The sequence below is a fragment of the Schistocerca nitens genome, chromosome 10 (assembly GCF_023898315.1).
Source record: "Schistocerca nitens isolate TAMUIC-IGC-003100 chromosome 10, iqSchNite1.1, whole genome shotgun sequence".
Taxonomy (NCBI): Eukaryota; Metazoa; Arthropoda; class Insecta; order Orthoptera; family Acrididae; genus Schistocerca; species Schistocerca nitens.
Window position 1 is genome coordinate 58,202,404 of NC_064623.1, and position 20,083 is coordinate 58,222,486.

At 43.1% G+C, this 20,083-nt stretch overlaps 1 protein-coding gene across 5 annotated transcripts in view; it reads left to right on the forward strand.

The window, feature by feature from the left end:
* Positions 1 to 20,083, forward strand: part of LOC126210129 (myoneurin-like) — a 128,423-nt gene that overhangs the window by 5,266 nt on the left and 103,074 nt on the right. For 4 of the 5 annotated variants that reach the window (XR_007540609.1, XM_049939276.1, XM_049939277.1 and 1 more), the window contains exon 2: positions 16,357 to 16,425. Coding sequence is in view for 4 of the 5 variants with exons in the window: in XM_049939276.1 (XP_049795233.1) it covers positions 16,357 to 16,425 (69 nt within the window). In the remaining variant the exon portion in view is untranslated. Of the gene's footprint in view, positions 1 to 11,935; positions 12,271 to 12,359; positions 12,492 to 16,356; positions 16,426 to 20,083 lie in introns of those variants that run through there. The other variant, XM_049939278.1, reaches the window with a different exon arrangement.

Genomic DNA, 20,083 nt, shown 5'->3' on the forward strand with positions numbered 1-20,083 from the left:
TACTCCTTTCAAGACACTGTCCATTCCGTTCAACTGCTCTTCCAAGTCTTTTGCTGTCTCTGATAGAATTACAATGTCATCGGCGAACCTCAAAGTTTTTATTTCTTCTCCATGGATTTTAATACCTACTCTGAATTTTTCTTTTGTTTCCTTTACTGCTTGCCCAATATACAGATTGAATAACATCGGGGAGAGGCTACAACCCTGTCTCACTCCTTTCCCAACCACTGCTTGCCTTTCATGCCCCTCGACTCCTTATGACTGCCATCTGGTGTCTGTACAAACTGTAAATAGCCTTTCACTCCCTGTCTTTTACCCCTGCCACCTTAAGAATTTGAAAGATAATATTCCAGTCAACATGGTCAAAAGCTTTCTCTAAGTCTACAAATGCTAGAAACATAGGTTTGCCTTTCCTTAGTCGTTCTTCTAAGATAACTCATAAGGTTAGTATTGCCTCACGTGTTCCAACATTTCTACGGAATCCAAACTGATCTTCCCCGAGGTCGGCTTCTACCAGCTTTTCCATTCGTCTGTAAAGAATTCGTGTTAGTATTTTGCAGCCGTGACGTATTAAACTGATAGTTCGGTAATTTTCACATCTGTCAACACCTGCTTTCTTTGGGATTGGAATTATTATATTCTTCTTGAAGTCTGAGGGTATTTCGCCTGTCTCATACATCTTGCTCATCAGATGGTAGAGTTTTGTCAGGACTGGCTCTCCCAAGGCTGTCAATAGTTCTAATGGAATGTTGTCTACTCCCGGGGCCTTGTTTTGACTCAGGTCTTTCAGTGCTCTGTCAAACTCTTCACGCAGTATCATATCTCCCATTTCATCTTCATCTACATCCTCTTCCTTTTCCATAATATTGTTCTCAAGTACATCACCCTTGTATAAACCCTCTATATACTCCTTCCACCTATCTGCTTTCCCTTCTTTGCTTAGAACTGGGTTTCCATCTGAGCTCTTGATATTCATACAAGTGGTTCTCTTTACTCCAAAGGTCTCTTTAATTTTCCTGTAGGCGGTATCTATCGTACCCCTAGTGAGATAAGCCTCTACATCCTTACATTTATCCTCTAGCCATCCCTGCTTAGCCATTTTGCACTTCCCGTTAATATCATTTTTGAGACGTTTGTATTCCTTTTTGCCTGCTTCATTTACTGCATTTTTATATTTTCTCCTTTCATCAATTAAATTCAATATTTCTTCTGTTACCCAAGGGTTTCTACCAGCCCTCGTCTTTTTACCTATTTGATCCTCCGCTGCCTTCACTATTTCATCCCTCAGAACTACCCATTCCTCTTCTACTGTATTTCTTTCCCCCATTCCTCTCAATTGTTCCCTTATGCTCTCCCTGAAACTCTGTACAACCTCTGGTTCTTTCAGTTTATCCAGTTCCCATCTCCTTAAAATTCCCACTTTTTTGCAGTTTCTTCAGTTTTAATCTACAGTTCATAACCAATAGATTGTGGTCAGAGTCCACAACTGCCCCTGCAAATGTCTTACAATTTAAAATTTGGTTCCTAAATCTCTCTCTTACCATTATATAATCTATCTGATACCATCTAGAATCTCCAAGATTCTTCCATGTATACAACCTTCTTTTATGATTCGTGAACCAACTATGATTAAGTTATGCTCTGTGCAAAATTCTACCAGATGGCTTCCTCTTTCATTTCTTACCCCCAATCCATATTCACCTACTATGTTTCCTTCTCTTCCTTTTCCTGCTATCGAATTCCAGTCACTCATGACTATTAAATTTTCGTCTCCCTTCACTACCTGAATAATTTCTTTTATCTCATCATACATTTCATCAATTTCTTCATCATCTGCAGAGCTAGTTGGCATATAAACTTGTACTACTGTAGTAGGCATGAGCTTCGTTACTATCTTGGCCACAATAATGCGTTCACTATGCTGTTTGTAGTAACTTACCAACACTCCTATTTTTTTTTATTCATTATTAAACCTACTCCTGCATTATCCCTATCTGATTTTGTATTTATAACCCTGTATTCACCTGACCAAAAGTCTTGTTCCTCCGAACGTCACTAATTCCCACTATATCTAACTTTAGCCTATCCATTTCCCTTTTTAAATTTTCTAATCTTCCTGCCCGATTAAGGAAGCTGACATTCCACACTCCGATCTGTAGAACACCAGTTTCTTTTCTCCTGATAACGACGTCCTCCTGAATAGTCGCCACCCGGAGATCCGAATGGGAGAGTATTTTACCTCCGGAATATTTTACCCAAGAGGACGCCAACATCATTTAACCATGCAGTAAAGCTCCCTGCACTTAGGAAAAATTACGGCTGTAGTTTCCCCTTGCTTTCAGCCATTGGCAGTACCAGCACAGCAAGGCCGTTTTGGTTAGTGTTACAAGGACAGATCAGTCAATCATCCAGTCTGTTGCCCCTGCAACTACTGAAAAGGCTGCTGCCCGTCTTCAGGAACCACACATTTGTCAGGCCTCTCAACAGATACCCCTCCGTTGTGGTTGCACCTACAGTATGGCCATCTGTATCGCTATGGTGTGCAAGCCTCCCCACCAACAGCAAGGTCCATGGTGCATGGGGGAGGGGGGGGGGGTGAAGTCCATACAAACTGTTATTCACTAAACACACTTTATTCACCACGCTAAACAATTTTGGTTGCTCCATGAAAATGCTGCCACTTATGGGGCTATTAAGATAAGCAGTTTCTACATCACTGTGTTTGATTTTCCATCCCCTAAGTACTGCAATTGCTACTTTATCTCATTATTTGGCTGTAGCTTTCCTTGTAAGCTACTCCAAATATCTGGCTATAGCCCAGAGCTACTAACCTTGCTTTAAATTTAGTTATCTCACCTCTGATTTTGTTTGTAGTAAACACCCACTTACTCTCTACTGCATGATCAGCTTTTGATCTGTCAACAGGTTGCCATGTATTGTAGCGTTTTAGGCTACTCATCTCCCACTCCATGGCTGTACTCCACTTGTGCCTGCGAGCTGAGACTAAAGCCTCTTCTACTGATGTTGGATCAGATGGTTTCACTTAACACATGCTAGCAAAAAAACATGCAAAGAGAAACGAACCACACTTTTTCCATTTCTCCAGGCGTAAAGACCATTGTAAACCCACTTCACTATTTGAACTAGAAATTTTGCTTTCCCGTATGGTATATCACCTCTAACACACTTCACTGTCTCCACTACTTTCCTTCAGTATTGTATCCATCCTATACTCTGATCCTGGATTCCCACCCGGGGCTCACAATTTGTGTGTGTGTGTGTGTGTGTGTGTGTGTGTGTGTGTGTGTGTGTGTGTGTGGTGCACACGGAGCCCTATTACCCCCTCCTTCTCCTCTCTCGGTGTTCTGATTTGTATTGCTTGCAATTTTGTTCCTTCTGCCTGTTCTTTCATCCTGTCTGGTGTTTAGGTCCCTGCTTGAGGCTTGACCTCCATTTCTAAATTTTCTGTTTTTGGTGTGAACCATTTGGGGAAGAAACACCTCCCTAGCGTCTTAAGTGTGAATTCCTCTTCCCCCCTTCCTTCCCCATTGCAGACCCCCTGCACTCTGCTAGCTCACCCCACATGTAGCCAGTCTACATCTACATCTACATGATTACTCTGCAATTCACAGTTAAGTGCTTGGCAGAGGGTTCTCGAACCACAATCATACTATCTCCCTACCATTCCACTCCCGAACAGCGTGCGGGAAAAACGAACACCTAAACCTTTCTGTTCGAGCTCTGATTTCTCTTATTTTATTTTGATGATCATTCCTACCTATGTAGGTTGGGCTCAACAAAATATTTTCGCATTCGGAAGAGAAAGTTGGTGACTGAAATTTCGTAAATAGATCTTGCTGCGACGAAAAACGTCTTTGCTTTAATGAATTCCATCCCAACTCACGTATCATATCTGCCACACTCTCTCCCATATTAAGTGATAATATAAAACGAGCTGCCCTTTTTTACACCCTTTCGATGTCCTCCGTCAATCGCACCTGGTAAAGATCCCACACCACGCAGCAATATTCTAACAGAGGACAAACGAGTGTAGTGTAAGCTGTCTCTTTAGTGGACTTGGTGCATCTTCTAAGTGTCCTGCCAATGAAATGCAACCTTTGGCTCGCCTTCCCCACCATATTATCTACGTGGTCTTTCCAACTGAAGTTGTTCATAATTTTAACACCCAGGTACTTAGTTGAATTGACAGCCTTGAGAATTGTACTATTTATCGAGTAATCGAATTCCAACAAATTTCTTTTGGAACTCATGTGGATCACCTCACACTTTTCGTTATTTAGTGTCAACTGCCACCTGCCACACCATACAGCAATCTTTTCTAAATCGCTTTGCAACTGATACTGGTCTTCGGATGACCTCCCACAGGGGAGGGGAGAGGCTGTTATGTACCCATCTGGCTTGACTGAGCCCCCTGACAACACAGATATCACGCTACTGATACCTGAGCTGTTCCTTTCCCATGTATGCCAAGGAATGGTTACATGTCTTCCTGGAGCACCGGAACTCGCAGCAGTGGCCACCATGCCAGACAGCCCTTGCTGTGGCTAGGTGCTGCCCGTGAGGTTGGAGTGGTATCAGTGCAGATGGTTGGTACATGAAGCATGTCAAGCTGCAAAAATCTCGCCATTATCGAACGGTCATCTCTTCAAATGGTGAAGGATCATTGAATACTGCTGTGTATGGCCAAGCAGTCTTCCCTTCCTCGGCTACACCATGGGAGGAGGGCCAGGCTCTCCGTCTTGGGATGAAAGATTTTTCCTGCTACCTCGTCTGTACTAGGACGGATGGGTACGCATTCACCGCCACAAAGCCATTGTTTTTTGTGGAAAATATCAAGGACAAGTTTGGTGAAGTGAAATCTCTCAGTAAGATGCAGCCGACCTCCCTGTTGATCACAGCTTCTTCTGCCACCCAGTCTGCAGTTCTTCGTGCTTGTGATCATCTTGGCAATATCCCAGTGTGTATTACCCCTCACCAATCTCTGAATATGTTCCAGGGAGTGATTTTTCATAGGGACCTCATCCTGCAAACTGATGAGGAACTCCAGGCTAATCTGGAGCGACACAGCGTTCATTTTGTTCGACATGTGCAGAAGGGTCACAGAGACAGCGCCTTCATTCTGGCTTTTGAGGGGGATACCGTCCCTGAGAAAGTCAAGGTTATGTGCTACAGATGTGACGTGAAGCCTACATCCCCCTACATTTGAGGTGCCTTCGGTGCTTGCGTTTTGGGCATATGTCTTCCCACTGTATGGCAGACCCTCTGTGTGCTGACTGTGGCCACCCATTGCATGAAGGAAGCCCCTGTGTTCCACCACCTGTGTGTGTCATTTGTCATGACCACCACTCCCCTCACTCACAATCCAAGGATACAAGTCCCAGGATTGCCTGTCTTATGCTGAGGCTCGCCAAAAATATGAGAGACTCCATCCAGTGTCACTTTGCCTCCGTTACATCCTTTTCCTCTTCTACCTCTTCCTTACCCTAGCTCCGTCTCCCTCTCCCCTCCCCCACCACTGGAGTTCCCATGACATCCCACCCGGTAGCCCCCCCTTCGGCACCTGCTGGTGATGATCCCTACACCCCCCCCCCCCCACCCAACCCAAGACCCCTCTCCCTGCCTTCTCTCACGTAGGAAGCCTCCTACCACAATCTTGCTGACGCCTGTACTCCCTCTGTACCCTGCCCTCCTCCACCTCCAAAAGAGAAGAAGAAGAAACTTAAGCCCCTGGACGTTCCATCTCCCCCCTCGCAACCTGAGTCTGACATCTTATTTATGGCTGTCACTCCATCCTTGTCGGTGATGACCACTGACTGAGTAACGTTACCTCCTCTCGGCTTCTTTATGTCTAACCTGGACTCTCATCACACTGTCATCCAGTGGGATTGCAACAGAGACTGTCATCACCTACTGGAAATACATCATCTTGTTTCCTCCTGTTCTACATTCTGTCATGCCCTTCAAGAAACATGCTTCTGTGATGACCGGTCTCGAAAATTTCATGGTTATTGGGCATTCTGTCAGAACCGTACTGGTCCCGGGCAGCATCTGGCGGGGTCTACAGTTTGTCCGATGTCATTAGTGACTGGATCCCCTTTTATACCAACCTGGAAGCAATAGCGGTTAGAGTTCCAATGACTCTGACAATCACCATTTGCAGTGTCGACCTTTCTCCAGGTAGGCCACTTCCTTATGTTGCACCGTTTAAAGCCGTCTTTATTCCAAAAGGAATAATTCATACATATTTGAAATGAAAATGGTGCATAGGGGTACAGTAGCTCACCAGTACCCCCACCACAGTGGGAGCTTACGTTTGGCAACACACTCCAAATGTATATATTACATAGAGGGATAAACATAACAAATTTACAAAATAAGACAAGAACATGAAAATAGTTATTGCTCCTGTGACAGACCCCAGGAGTCAGGGAGAGAGAAGCCAGCGCTCTACCCAGCACCAGCCTTGGGCATCGGGCACTGTACTGTCTTTCGCTCAAAGATCCTGAACGATGCACAGTACGACGTCAGCACCCCAGACAAGATGATGGAGAACTCTCGCACCTTAAGGCCTAGCTTCAGGAGGTCGCTCACGGACTGTGGGGACCATGTTCTCCTCCAATTCAAGATGGCCGACAGTGTGTTGTACTTCACTGCCTTGTGCTGGTGGCACCAGTCAAATCGGAGGTGGTTGCTGACTATCTGGGCATCGACTCTGCAGGCAGGCCGTCTTTGACCACAATGATGCGGAGACCGTCCAATGTTCGAAGATGGGGCTCCACCAAGATGTCGAAAGGTGTTGATGCAGGGGCGGGTGGCATTGATGAAGTTGTGCCCAGAGAGTAGACCACTGGTGTCGGCAACCCACTGGTGCTATCCCCAGATGGCAGCAGGCTCGGAGAGGGCCTCACTGTCGAAGGCGACGTGCAGGTGCACCGCCCACATGTCCCCGACCTGCTCTGGTGTCGTGGAAAGATGGCCTTCCCATGTCAAGATCCGCTTGAGCACCGCGACCTCACACTGCACCTTGTGCTGGCCCACATCATCCACAGCTGGCCCCAACTTCTGCAGCATCAGGAGTCGGGCCCGTCATAGGGTAGGGCCCATCCAGCAGTGTAATACAGCAACTCCAGCCCCTGTTTCTCATCCTTGGGGACTTCAGTGCCCACCACCCACTGTGGGGGAGTGCCACTTCAATGGGTAGGGGTCTCCTAATTGATCAACTTATTACAATCTTCGATTTGTCTCTCCTCAATAATGATTCCCCTAGTCTCTTCAGTGCCACTCGTGGCACTTTTACTGTTATCAATCTCATGATCTCCTCCCCTGCTCTCTGGATGACAGTGACTACTTTCTGGTGATTCTATTGTTCTCTTGCTGCCACCAGGCAGACGGGCCCCACTTTCGGCATTTGGCAGGGCCCATTGGCCCTTTATATACATCTGCTGTGTGCTTCGATACCTCCCTCTCAAACTGCTGTTATGGAGTCATGCTAGACGTCTCTGCCACTATTCTTCATGCTGCTGGCACTGCTGTCCCCTTATCCACAGGCCCCCTTGTCATGGACCGGTACTGTGGTGGGCAAAGGATGTAGCAATCGCTGTCCAGAACTGCCGACGGGTGCTGCAGTGATTTAAACGACACCTTTCACAGACCAGCTTCCTCGATTTTAAGCGTCTCATTACCTTATAAGCAGAGTAAAAAGAAATGTTGGGAGCACTATGTTTCCCCCTGGGGACATATACCTCTTCATCACAGGTTTGGTCCAAGCTCCGAAGCCTTCTGGGCCACCAGCGACAGTCAACTATCCAGGTCTTAGCCTGCGAAGTGCTCTGCACATTGATCCATTGGAACTAGCAGAACACCTCGTGACACACTTTGTGACAACACCAGCGTCCTCTTCCTATACTGCTACCGTTCTCCGATGGAAATGCTGATCGAACAGACCTCCTCTGTTCCAACCCGCACCACCCTGAACCCCATGATGAACCCTTCACGAAATGGGAATTACTGCAGGCTCTTACTTCTTCACGTGGCATGGCCCCACATTAAGATTCCATCCACAACCAGAAGATTTGACACTTGGACGTTCCCCACAGGTAATGTCTCCTCAGGGTCTTCAACCGCATTTGGCTCATGGGTACTTTCCTGTAGCAAGGGCTAGACAGTATAGTTATCCCCGTCCTTAAGTCTGGGAAGAACCCTACGTCTCTAGACAGCTACTGCCCAATTAGCCTGAAAAATGCATTTTGTAATGTGCTCAAGCGGATGGTTAGCTTCAGATTATGTTGGGTACTCGAATCTCAGGGCCTTTTGTCCTCGTATCAGTATGGCTTCCGAGAAGGACGGTCTGCAATGACCATTTACTCAGATTGGAAACAGTAATCTGACAGGTTTTTACTAACTGCCAGCACCTTGTTGCGGTCTTCTTTGATCTACATGAGGCATGTACGGCAATGTTTGGTGCCATCACATTTTAGTTACCCTCCATCACTGGGACTTGCATGACTTCCTTCCAATTTTTATCTTAGAGTTTTTATCTCACCAGCTCTTCTGGCTTAGAGTTGTCGCTTCACTCAGTACCCCTCAGATTTGGGAGCACGGTATCCCACAGGGTTCTGTGTTAAATGTCACACTCTTCCTCATAGCCATCAATGGGCTTGTAACCTCTGTTGGGCCTGTGGTTACATTGGTATTGTACGTTGGCAATTTTTGCGTCTGGTGCAGCTCCCACTCGGTAGCACCTGCTGAGCGCTGGCCCCAAGGCGCCATCCGACGGGCCTCTGCATGGGCCATCTCCCATGGCTTCCAGTTTACTCCCTCCAAAACGCGGGTTATGCATTTTTGTCGTCGACCCACAGTCCAACCTGATCCAGAACTTTATTTAGGTGACCAGCTCCTTGATGTTGTAGCATGGTCCAATTTCATGGGCCATATTTTTGATAAAAAGCTGATGTAGCTGCCCCATATTCACCACTTAGAGACTGCATGCATGTGGAAGCGTAATGATATCCACCTCCTGGCCCACACATCTTGGGGTGCAGAATGTACTGCTCTTCTCCATCTTTACTAAGCTCTGATCTTGTCCAGACTAGATTTGGGTAGTCAAATTTATGGCTCACAGCTCCCTCTTCTTTGAATCACCTTGACCCTATCCGTCACTGTGGGGTATATCTGACTATTGGTGTCTTTCACTCTAGTTCCATTCACTGTCTCCTCACAGAAGCAGGTATTCCCCCTCTACAAATATTGCGGAGCCAACTCTTGGTTTCTTACACAATCACCATTCACCATTTCCCTGACCGTCCCATGTACCCTGTCCTCTTTGCAAACGGGGGATGTCTCCCTCCTAACTGCCCATGTGTAGGATTGCCAGTTGGAATGCGTATCACTTGCCTCTATCGAGATCTCCATCTCCACTCACTGGAATGAAACCCATGTATTTCTTCCCACACACTGAGCGAGGTGGCGCAGTGGTTAGACACTGGACTCGCATTCGGGAGGACGACAGTTCAATCCCGCATCCGGCCATCCAGATTTAGGTTTTCCGTGATTTCCCTAAATCACTCCAGGTAAATGCCAGGATGGTTCCTCTGAAAGGGCACGGCCGACTTCCTTCCCCATCCTTCCCTAATCCGATGAGACCGATGACCACGCTGTCTGGTCTCCATCCCCAAACCAACCAACCAATTCTTCCCACACGCCCCCTTGGATGGTGCCTAGACCATGGATTAGGACTGACCTATTCCAGGGCGTAAGGTCTCTGTTGCCCCTATGGTTTTCTGGCATCTTATACGTGCCATCGTTGCAGCATTCCAGGGCACCAGCATCTCCTACACTGATGGTTGTAAGACAAGATATAAGGAGAGGTGGGATATGCTTTCGCATCTCCCACTGGCTTAGAACACCATTTATTGCCAGGATCATGTAGAATGTTCACAGCAGAGTTTGTAGCCATTCACAGAGCCCTCCATTTTGTTTTTCGGGCCTCCCTCGCCAGTGTTTTAATTTCTACCAACTCAATGAGCAGCCTGCAGGCTATCAACCAATGCTACTTTCATCACCCTTTGCTCTCTGCTGTCCATGACATTGTCTCTGCCCTTGGCCATGCCACCTACTCCATTGTCTTTCTCTGGGTTGCAAGTCATGTGGGCATCCCAGGGAATGAACTGGCTGACCGTTTGGCTAGAGAAGCAGATACTTACCCTCCATTCCCTTTCATGACTCCATCTGTGGATATGCAGATCTCCGTCAAATCTCTCTTTGCCCTAAAGTGGAATGACACCTGCTGCGCTACTGCTCACAGTAATAAACTCCCCACAGTCAAGGGATCTACTGCAGTTCAGCATTCTTCCTTCCACTCCTCTCAGAAGGAGTCCACTGTTTTTTGGTCATACCAGGCTCACCCATTGTCTCCTCATGCGTAATGTTCCACCCCCACAATGTGATTGTGGAGACAGACTGACGTTATCCCTCATGTTGGTGGAATGTTCCCTGCATTTGGCCCTTCTTGCTAACAAGGGAACCTCCCCATCGCACCCCCCTCAGATTTGGTTATAAGTTGGCACAGTGGATAGGCCTTGAAAAACTGAACACAGACCAATCGAGAAAACGGGAAGAAGTTGTGTGGAACTATGAAAAAAAATAAGCAAAATATACATACTGAGTAGTCCATGGCAAGATAGGCAACTTCAACAACAGTATGAGCTCAGGAGTGCCATGGTCCCGTGGTTAGCACGAGCAGCTGTGAAGCGAGAGGTCCTTGGTTCAAATCTTCCCTCGAGAGAAAAGTTTAATTTTTTATTTTCAGACAATTATTATCTGACAAACTCTTATGTTTTCATCACTTTTTGGGAATGATTATCACATACACAAGAAAACCTAAATCAGGCAAGGTAGAAGAATCTTTTCACCCATTCGCCAAGTGTGCAAGCTAGGTGGGTGGACAACATATTCCTGTCATGTGATGCACATGCCGTCACCAGTGTCGTATAGAATATATCAGACGTGTTTTCCTGTGGAGGAATCGGTTGACGTATGACCTTGCGATCAGATGTTTTCGGTTCCCATTGGAGAGGCACGTCCTTTCGTCTACTAATCGCACGGTTTTGCGGTGCGGTCGCAAAACACAGACACTAAACTTATTACGGTGAACAGAGACGTCAATGAACGAATGGACAGATCATAACTTCGTGAAAATAAAAAAATTAAAATTTTCACTTGAGAGAAGACTTGAACCAAGGACCCCCCCGTTCTGCAGCTGCTCACTCTAACCATGGGATCACAGCGCTCCTGTGCTCACATGGTCCTCAATGTTGCCTATCTTGCCCATGGACTACTCAGTTTGTATATTTTGCATATTTTTTCATAGTTCCACACAACTTCTTCATGTTTTCTCGATTGATCTGTGTTCAGTTTTTCAAGGCCTATCCACTGTGCCAACTTATAACTAAATCTGAGGGGGGTGCGATGGGGAGGTTTCCTTGTAAGTATAGTCTTCCAGGTTCCTTAATTTTCATACTAGCAGACAACTCACAGGTGGCTGAACTGGTCCTCAGTTTACTCCATGAAAGTGATTTTTATTTCCAGATTTAAGGTTTTGCTTCACTCCTGGAGTAGGGGCAGGGTGGTTGTGGCTGGGACCTCTCTTCATGCCTCCTCGATCTGGGACCCCTTGACCACTCCCCCATGGAAAGAGTGCTCTTTTTTGTCCAGTATTTAGATTTGGTCTCTCCTTTTATGCCTTTTGCTGTGGGTGTTTTAACTTCATTATTTTATAATTTGTCCCCAGACTGGATCTGTCCACCTTTAGCGGACCCTCTTTCACCTGAGAGTAACTTGGGAATCGCGGGACTGATGACATCGCTGTTTGATCCCATAAACCTTCTCAATTAATCAGTCAATCAATCCGACCATCGATTGTCTCCCATCTCCTCAGACAGCTGTTGACTCAACCGCCTCATCCGTTACTGGTTCTTCACTCCTTGGTTGTGTCTTGTCACCATCTGTTGATAGATCACGAAAGCTCAACTGCACTGTATTGGCATTGTCTGCTGTCACCTCACTGCTATATGGAGCAGCTGTTGCTATCTGCTTTGTGATTACTTCCCCTAGAAGACACAGTTCTTTGTTTACTGCAGCCTTCAAAGGGAATACTCCTTCATCAAAGATGACATCTCTTCTCAAAATGAGTTTTCCTTGTCTTAGACTCTCCAGGTGATCCTGCTTCTAGTCCAAGATAAACATCATTTTGTAAGTTTGTCAGTGTCCTTGTCCAGGTGTGCAGCCAATCACTTTGAGCATTTTCAAGTCTTTTTTAATAAGTTCTTTCTGCCTTCCAGACTTCATATGGGATTTTTTTCCAAAGTGATCTTATTGGGCATCTATTCTGCACGTAGCAGGCTGACATCAGAGCTTCTTCTAAAACGTTGGCAGGGAAACCACCTTGGAATAGCAGACACCTTACAATGGATGTAAGTATTTTATTTAGACGCTCTACTTTTCCATTGGATGGGAGAGAGTAAACTGTGCTTTTCCAGTATAATATGCCCTCTTCCTTGTACAACTGTTCAAATTTGCTGTTGATGTACTCAGTCTCATTGTCCAATTGGAAACTTTGCAGTTTTCTCCCTGTCTCACTCTCTGTACATCCCTTAAACTCCATAATTGAGTCAAATGTGTCACTTTTCTGCTTTAGTATTTTCACTCCCAAAATCTTGAGCGATCATCGAGTAAGTAGCATAGTAATGTGCTCCACCTAAGGAGATCAGTGTAATATACCCCACATTGCTTTGTACCAGTTCTAGAACATTTTCAGTAGTAGTTTGGCTTGGTGTGAAATGCTGTCTTTCATTTTTCCTTGCATACACACTTCACATTTTTCTGTATACTTAGTGGCTCCACATACTTTGGGTAAAGCTTCTCTGTGTCCAGGTACTTGGTGCCACAAAATTTCTGCCCATCTGGCTGTTGCTTCATTTTCCCCTTGTTGCTGTGTTTTGTCATTGTGGGCCATCGCTTTATTGTTATTCACTTTACAGTATTCACAATGCAGTATGTAGACATCACTTCCTGATTATCTTTCTCTCAACACTTCCTTCTCACCAACATACACATTAACATCACTGTTTTTCAATGTAATGCACATTCTTTTCTTGTCCACTTGTTTAACAGACAAGAAGTTCCCATCCAGTTCTTCCTCCAGAAGCACTTCTGTTGGTTGGATTGACCTAACCCCACATTACTTTTCTGCTTTCATGACAACAGTTCCGTTACCAGTTGCTTTAGTAAATTTCTAAAAACCAGTTTCAATTCTCCAAAGTTGCTCATCTCCAAGTTCTGTAGTATCTCTTGGTGACTAGTCATATGATGTGATGCTCCTAAATCCAGAACCCACACCTTTCCATCAGCACCTCCTCCACTTTTGGTCACTATCATAGCCTCAATTTCATCATCTTCCTTTGCACTTGCACTTGAGTCTTCACTGTTTGGGTCATTCTTAACACTGTTGAGCTTACACCCACTTGTCCTGTATGTTGATTGCTCGGGAACATTCTGCTTGCTTGGTGCACCCACTCCTTGTTTCCCGGAAATGTGGGCACTTCTTGGCAGTGTGATCTGCTTCACCACAGTGGTTTTGTTTATGATGTTTTTAGTGGCTCCAGCGAAACTTGTGTTTTTTATGACCTCCACCTTGTGCTGCATATGCTTGGCTTCTTCTCGGCTCTTAGTGGACTTCAAATCTGGTTCCAGGTGCTTCTCTTCTAATTCTAGTCTGTTGATGACTAGGTCTGTAGTCAATCTGTTATCTCTTTCTAAACTTCTAATGAGGTATTAATACTTCTCCAGTTGCAGTCCTAGAAGCATGAAACATGCAACTGCTTTCCCATTAAAGGTAAAGCACTCCTGCTTCACTAATTTATTGGCAACTGGTATTCTTTGTTACATAGTCATCCATAGTCATGTCATCTTCTTTCGTCATATTTACTAAGCCCCTCATTTTGGATATAGTGTTAAGTAGGTCATTGTTGCAGTGTATTCTTTTCAGTTTCTCCTATGCTTCCTTCATCAGTTATAGAGTGCCAATTGTCCCTAGGTAGCAGTCTCTCCGCATGTAACTGTTTGTAACATATTCCAAATCCAGGTTCCATGACATCCCATGCTTCACGATATTGTATCAGTGAACAACCATGAACTGACCACGTGAAATAGTTATTGCTGCATTGGCGATCAATCTTCACAGATGGTTTGATCATTCCAAATTGTTTCCTTCGTCATTAGCTAAGCTAGAACATCAGATACATCGTCTTCACCAGTTCTTGTACCTCAAGTTCTTTTTTCATTGAACTCAAAACATACTCACCACACCTGTGCACTGGGCTCATAACCTTTTGTAATTTTTACATGTACAGCAAGTATTGACGTATGGACGTGGTTGGGCCGATGAATTAAAACACACACACACACACACACACACACACACACACACACACATTGTCAGGATGACATTTCTACTCTTGGTTTTGAGGAATATTTGGCTGATGTTTTGCAAATATGTAGCAATTTCTGAGAGTACAGTTTCAATTGGGACGTAACAACACAACTTAAATTGCTGGGAGTGAAACAGTGACATTTATATTCTTCATATATGGCTGTTATTCTCCGAATAGGTAACAATTTGCATAGATGTGGTTAGGCTGGGATACAAGAGTGCAACTCGAATTGCCACAAAAAACTGTTTGTAATGATACGCTAATCTTTAGTTGCGAGTTGGAACTGCAGCATACATGAAAGCAAAAAAATCTGGTTGTGGTGGCAGTGTGATCTGTTGCTTAGCCCAAGGTGTAGGTAGGTTGGAAGGTAACTGATTGGTAGTGAGTTGGCGAAGCACATGAATGTGATAGCAGAACACGTGGTTTTGTTGACAGATGTATCCGCAGCATTCCCTGAGATCTAGGTTAGGTTGGGAGGTAACAGTTTGGTTGAAAGTTGGTGAAACCAACAAATATGGAAGAAAAAAAATCTGGCTGTGGTGAGAAATTGATGTGTAACCAGCCCGAAGTGTAGAGTGGGTTGGAAGGTGACAGTTTGGTTGTGAGATAGCAAAGCCAACAAATGTTTAATGCTAGAACACAAACATTCTTCAATTATCCAATCTTACAAACGTTCAGAATTTTTACGACATTAAAAAGAAAGTAAGCAAAATTTGGTAACACATTTTATCAATTATTAATTACCACTAATAAACCACACAGGCCACAGTCTGTGATCACAGAAACAATAGTTTTGGACAGCAATGACAACATATATTTTGAACAATTAGTACATAATTGCACTCGATGCTCTTTGCAAAATGCCTTACAACAAACAGCAAAAACATTGTTGATTCTTCTCTTTTTCGATAGACAGGTGTGGCAGATAGTTCTCCTTGGGACAGATGTTATTCCAGCATTTCCACCAATGTTCTCACGATGGTATTCGATTCCAAGGACAGACTGTATAGTGAGGTGCAGGTCATTTGATGTTCTTGGTATGTGTAGCCTGCTTTGCATCCATGATGAGAGTAGCTCTTCACTCAGTAATATTAGGAAGGATTTCCTCTTTAGGACATTCTCCTTTTCACGGATGTTGTTGTGAACATGGTTTACCCACATATTAATACACACAATGTTCAAAATTCCATAAAAGTCACACAAAGGCCAGATTTTAGTCTTACGCCTGCAAGAAATGTTGCAAGACATCCGGTCTAATGAGTCAACGCCACCTTCTGTATCATCGTGGCAATGAATCATCTTAGTCCAGCTGTTATTTTTAGTTAACATTGTATGTTCCCTTTCCGTAGTTTGAAAACTGTGTCCATATTTGGTCCCTTTGAACTCCAGGAAAGAATCCTGTAGCTTAGAATTGAGTGTACATAGAAATACAGTACTATGTCACCACAAGACACTGGCTTTTTCACACTGTAGCCTTAAGCGCCTAAAATGCTGATGAATTCTTTTTGCCAATATTGTTGTGTGTTCATTCCATGATACCCAACATTTATTGTTCGTCCCTAAATATTTTGTTTGTTATGCGGGTTTATCACATATGCTTATTGCAATAGAGTAGTTTCCCCTCATTACTCTGAAGTGCCTCCTTTTTTAGGTTTATTATTAAGATACATAACATTAAAACTTAAATTTGCTTGTCCCTACCCCTACTATCAATTGCAAATGGCACCAAATTATGTAAGGGTGGCTCTGTGTACATTATTTGCTGTTGTGTAGTGGTCATGATACCACTTAAGTGTGTATATGGACATCGCAGTTAATGAGAGTAACTCATTGTACTCCTTTCCAGTGTCTGCAGGACTGGGAGATGCTAGATGGACATGGTAGTATGCAGGATCCACAAAACACTGACACAGATGTGAGTATGTCTTTACTTTTGTATTCCTCTTATATTTCTGTGGATAATGGCATTGTATAGTTTAGAATAGTAATTTATTTATTCTCCATAGAAAAATACAAGATTTGTTTCAAATTTTGAACACACGTTACAAATCGTGTCATAAATTGCTGGAAACAGCTATAAAAACCTAATCTATCTCAATTACATATGGATAGTATGTTGAAAAGAAAGGCAGTCTACTCCTCAGAAAGGCATTATTCTATACTATAAAAAACTTATTAGTAAAATACTGCCTTAGAGTAACTTCCCTTTTGGGTACTTTGGAAGTCTGTTAAGCAATTTAATGCCTATGTCATAGGGACTGTTGTTTGCACCTTTTGTGTGATGCTATGCCAGTCTAAAACTTAGTTTAAGCTATTGTATTATTGCTTGTATTTTAAAATTAGATGTACATCTTTAACTCTCGATCCATCGTGCCTTTCTTGTAACGTGAGGTGTTGCGTGGGGTCATAAGAGGATAAACAGCATCTTATTGCTGTTAGATATTTAGATATAGGATTTAGTTATGTAATAGGACCATAATGAAATATAGAAGTAATTGTAAATTAATTATTTATTTACACTATGTAAACATTGTCTCTTTGGAACAAGTTTATCATGATATTTCTTTCTTTATGAAAACCAAACAATTTCTTTAAATCTTACAGTTATTTGCATTCAGTGCAGACATGAAACTATAAGAAATAGAAAGTAACATGATCTGATAAAAAAATGTATGAACTTCCACACATCTGAGTGGGCCTAGTTTTCATTACGGATACAGCCTGTGCATGCTGCTTTGGTATGAGTTGGGCATACATTAGCCTTGCAAAAATGACAAATCGATTTGAATTTTCTATCTGCTCATCTTGGACAGTGAATGCAATGTTTTCTCATTGGTACGAACTTGTTATCATCAGGTGGTACATCCTGAACAGTAGGTATGAATCACGTTATGCACTGTTTCAACTCACGAGGCAGAGTCATTATAGTTCCTCATAAATGCATTTGAGGGTGACACAGTTCAAATGCCAATGTTTTCAAGAAAATTTTACATGCCATTTTGTGTACCTGATTGACTGTGTCCAGTATTATGTGAGCATTCAGTGCACCAATGTCTAGAAAAGTAAAGAGCAGCCACAGTGGCCATCGGTGGCAAACTCGTGCAGCTGACTAGCTGTGGATAAGTTGGTCCACTACATCAATGCCCCCTTTTGTTTTATTGTAAAAGTTTATAATTTCAGGAAGTTTTTTGTGGGCACTATCATCTATGATGCCAGTGTGATGCATTGTTGAAAGAAGTATTAATGTTTTTTTCTTCTTTGGGCAATAAGACAGCAAAGTGATTGATGGTTGATGGTCAAAAATTGTTGAACATTCTTGCATACTCTTCTGCTTGAATTCACTTGGAATTTCTGGTTTATTTTTTCGTAGTGTACCCACCACTGTCAGTCCGTGATCTCGCAGCAGTTCCTCAGCCAAAGGAACGCTTGTGAACCAATTGTTCATGGTCATATTTTGTCCAGTACCTGATACGGGAGCAATTAGCTGCGTGCCAAGTGCGTTGGTCGAAGTGTCTTGATAAATAGGTCCTTCTGGCTGTTTACCAACGTAAATCTCTGATTTTATGGTGTAAAATGTAACAGCATCTACTAAAGAAAACACCTCGATTCCGTATTTTGTAGATTTGCTGGGCACGTATTGACGAAATCAGCATGATCCTCTGAAATTCTCTAGCATCTCAGCCACTGTTACTTACTCATTGTTTCTGTAATTTTTCTCACAATTGTTGACAAAGACATTGTATAATTACTTGATCGGTGCCAACTTGTCTGTCAGATTTAACTCTTCACATGTGTGAATGTCATAAACTATAACCAAGATTCTAAAGGGTTACTAGTCTCACGTGCTGCACCTTGGGGACCTTGTTGTTCTGTGACATATTATGAAATCATCTTCTAACAGCCTGTTGGTAGGGAGTTTTTTTCCTTTTGCAAATAACAGTGTAGGTTCCATCTCTTTGTCTTCTTTTGACAGAATAGAAATTATGCGACGATAAATTCGATAATGAAATGTCATCTTCGTCACAATTTGAGGATTCTGGCAGTTGAAGAAGTTCTGAGGATTGTCATCTTCATGGTCTTGCTCTGACTCTGTGTCATAATCACCAACTTCCTCTGGAAAATCAACATTCTCTTCTCCATCAGCAATAATTTCATAGTTTTCCTCTTCCAGCCACCTCAGAATTTGTTCTCACTGTCGTTTGTCCATGTTTATTTTATTTGAACTGCTCTACAACAAAATGAATCATTAACATAAGCACTGTAACAAAAGAATCATAAATAAATCAAAAACCAAGTAAAGGAATCTGTAGAATTTCACTTACGCCAGTCGTCGCGTGGGATCTCTCGAAGTCTCGCGCAGAAACACGTCTGTACCTAATGGCACACGCACAGACTGATTGTTGCCAGCACGGATTGTTGTTCCTTTTAGGAAGCTAAAAGAGTAACAGACCGCTGGAAAAATTTTAAAAGTACGTAATTGGCATTTATGTAGAAGCTAGCTTCTGAAGACCCCACACAAAGGGTTGAGGATTGGGAAAGTCTTCCTTGCTCAAAAACATGTTGTAAAAATAATGTATGGTGCTCACCCATGATCACGTTGTAGACATCTGTTAGGCATTCTGACTGCTGCTTCACAGTTTATTTATTCCCCTGTGAAGTTAACTATAAATAATCCACTGCAGTTCAAAAAGAACAATGATGTACATAATTACAATAGCAGAAGGAAAATTGAAATTAATTACTCCACATTATGGTTTCCTTTCACACAAAAAGGGCTGTACAATGTTGTGTCTAAAATTTTTGATATTTTACCCATTTACATTTTATTATAAATGTCTGACAGGCAGCAAAGTAAAATTGGAAAACCAACAGAAAAAGTTTCTCCTTGACAACTCCTACTCTGTGTGAGAATTTCTGTTATTGAAATGTGTAAAAGTTGATGGGTAGGAATTACATCTGTGTATTTAATTAAGAAAAAACAACATAATAAATGTTCAGCATGTAGCTATATTTATGAATGATCTGTGAGGTAAATATAAAATGGCATGTTTCACCACCATGGCAATTTATCATGCACATGGTCTACGGAACATGAGACTAACTAACTGGTATTTTGTAAGCTGCAAAGCAGCAGTAGTAAACTTTAGAACTCTGTCTCCGGCTTACCTATGTCTTTTGCAAGAAATTGTCAAGTCCAGCATATAATTGTTTCCAGGTTTTAGAGTCTAGATTACGTCCCCACATCTTTCCTTTTCTAGGTTTTGTCTTCTGTTCCACACATATGCTACAAATAGAATGATGTACATATATGTTTGTATCGTTTTGCTCCACTCTGGTTTGTAGTTGAAAGATAAAGAAGTTTGCTATTCACAGTAGCAACTTCTCAGTATTTGGAGACTCAGCTCTTAAATATGTTTCATTTATGGTGCTGAGCTTCTCCATCAGTTCTTACCCTATAGTCAGATGTACTCTAAAATAGCTATTGGTTACTGATACAGAGCTGACCATTTCTTTGTATAATTGGTTATCAACTGTGTTGTGTCATAAAGGGAATAGGGCCAGTGGCATACTTA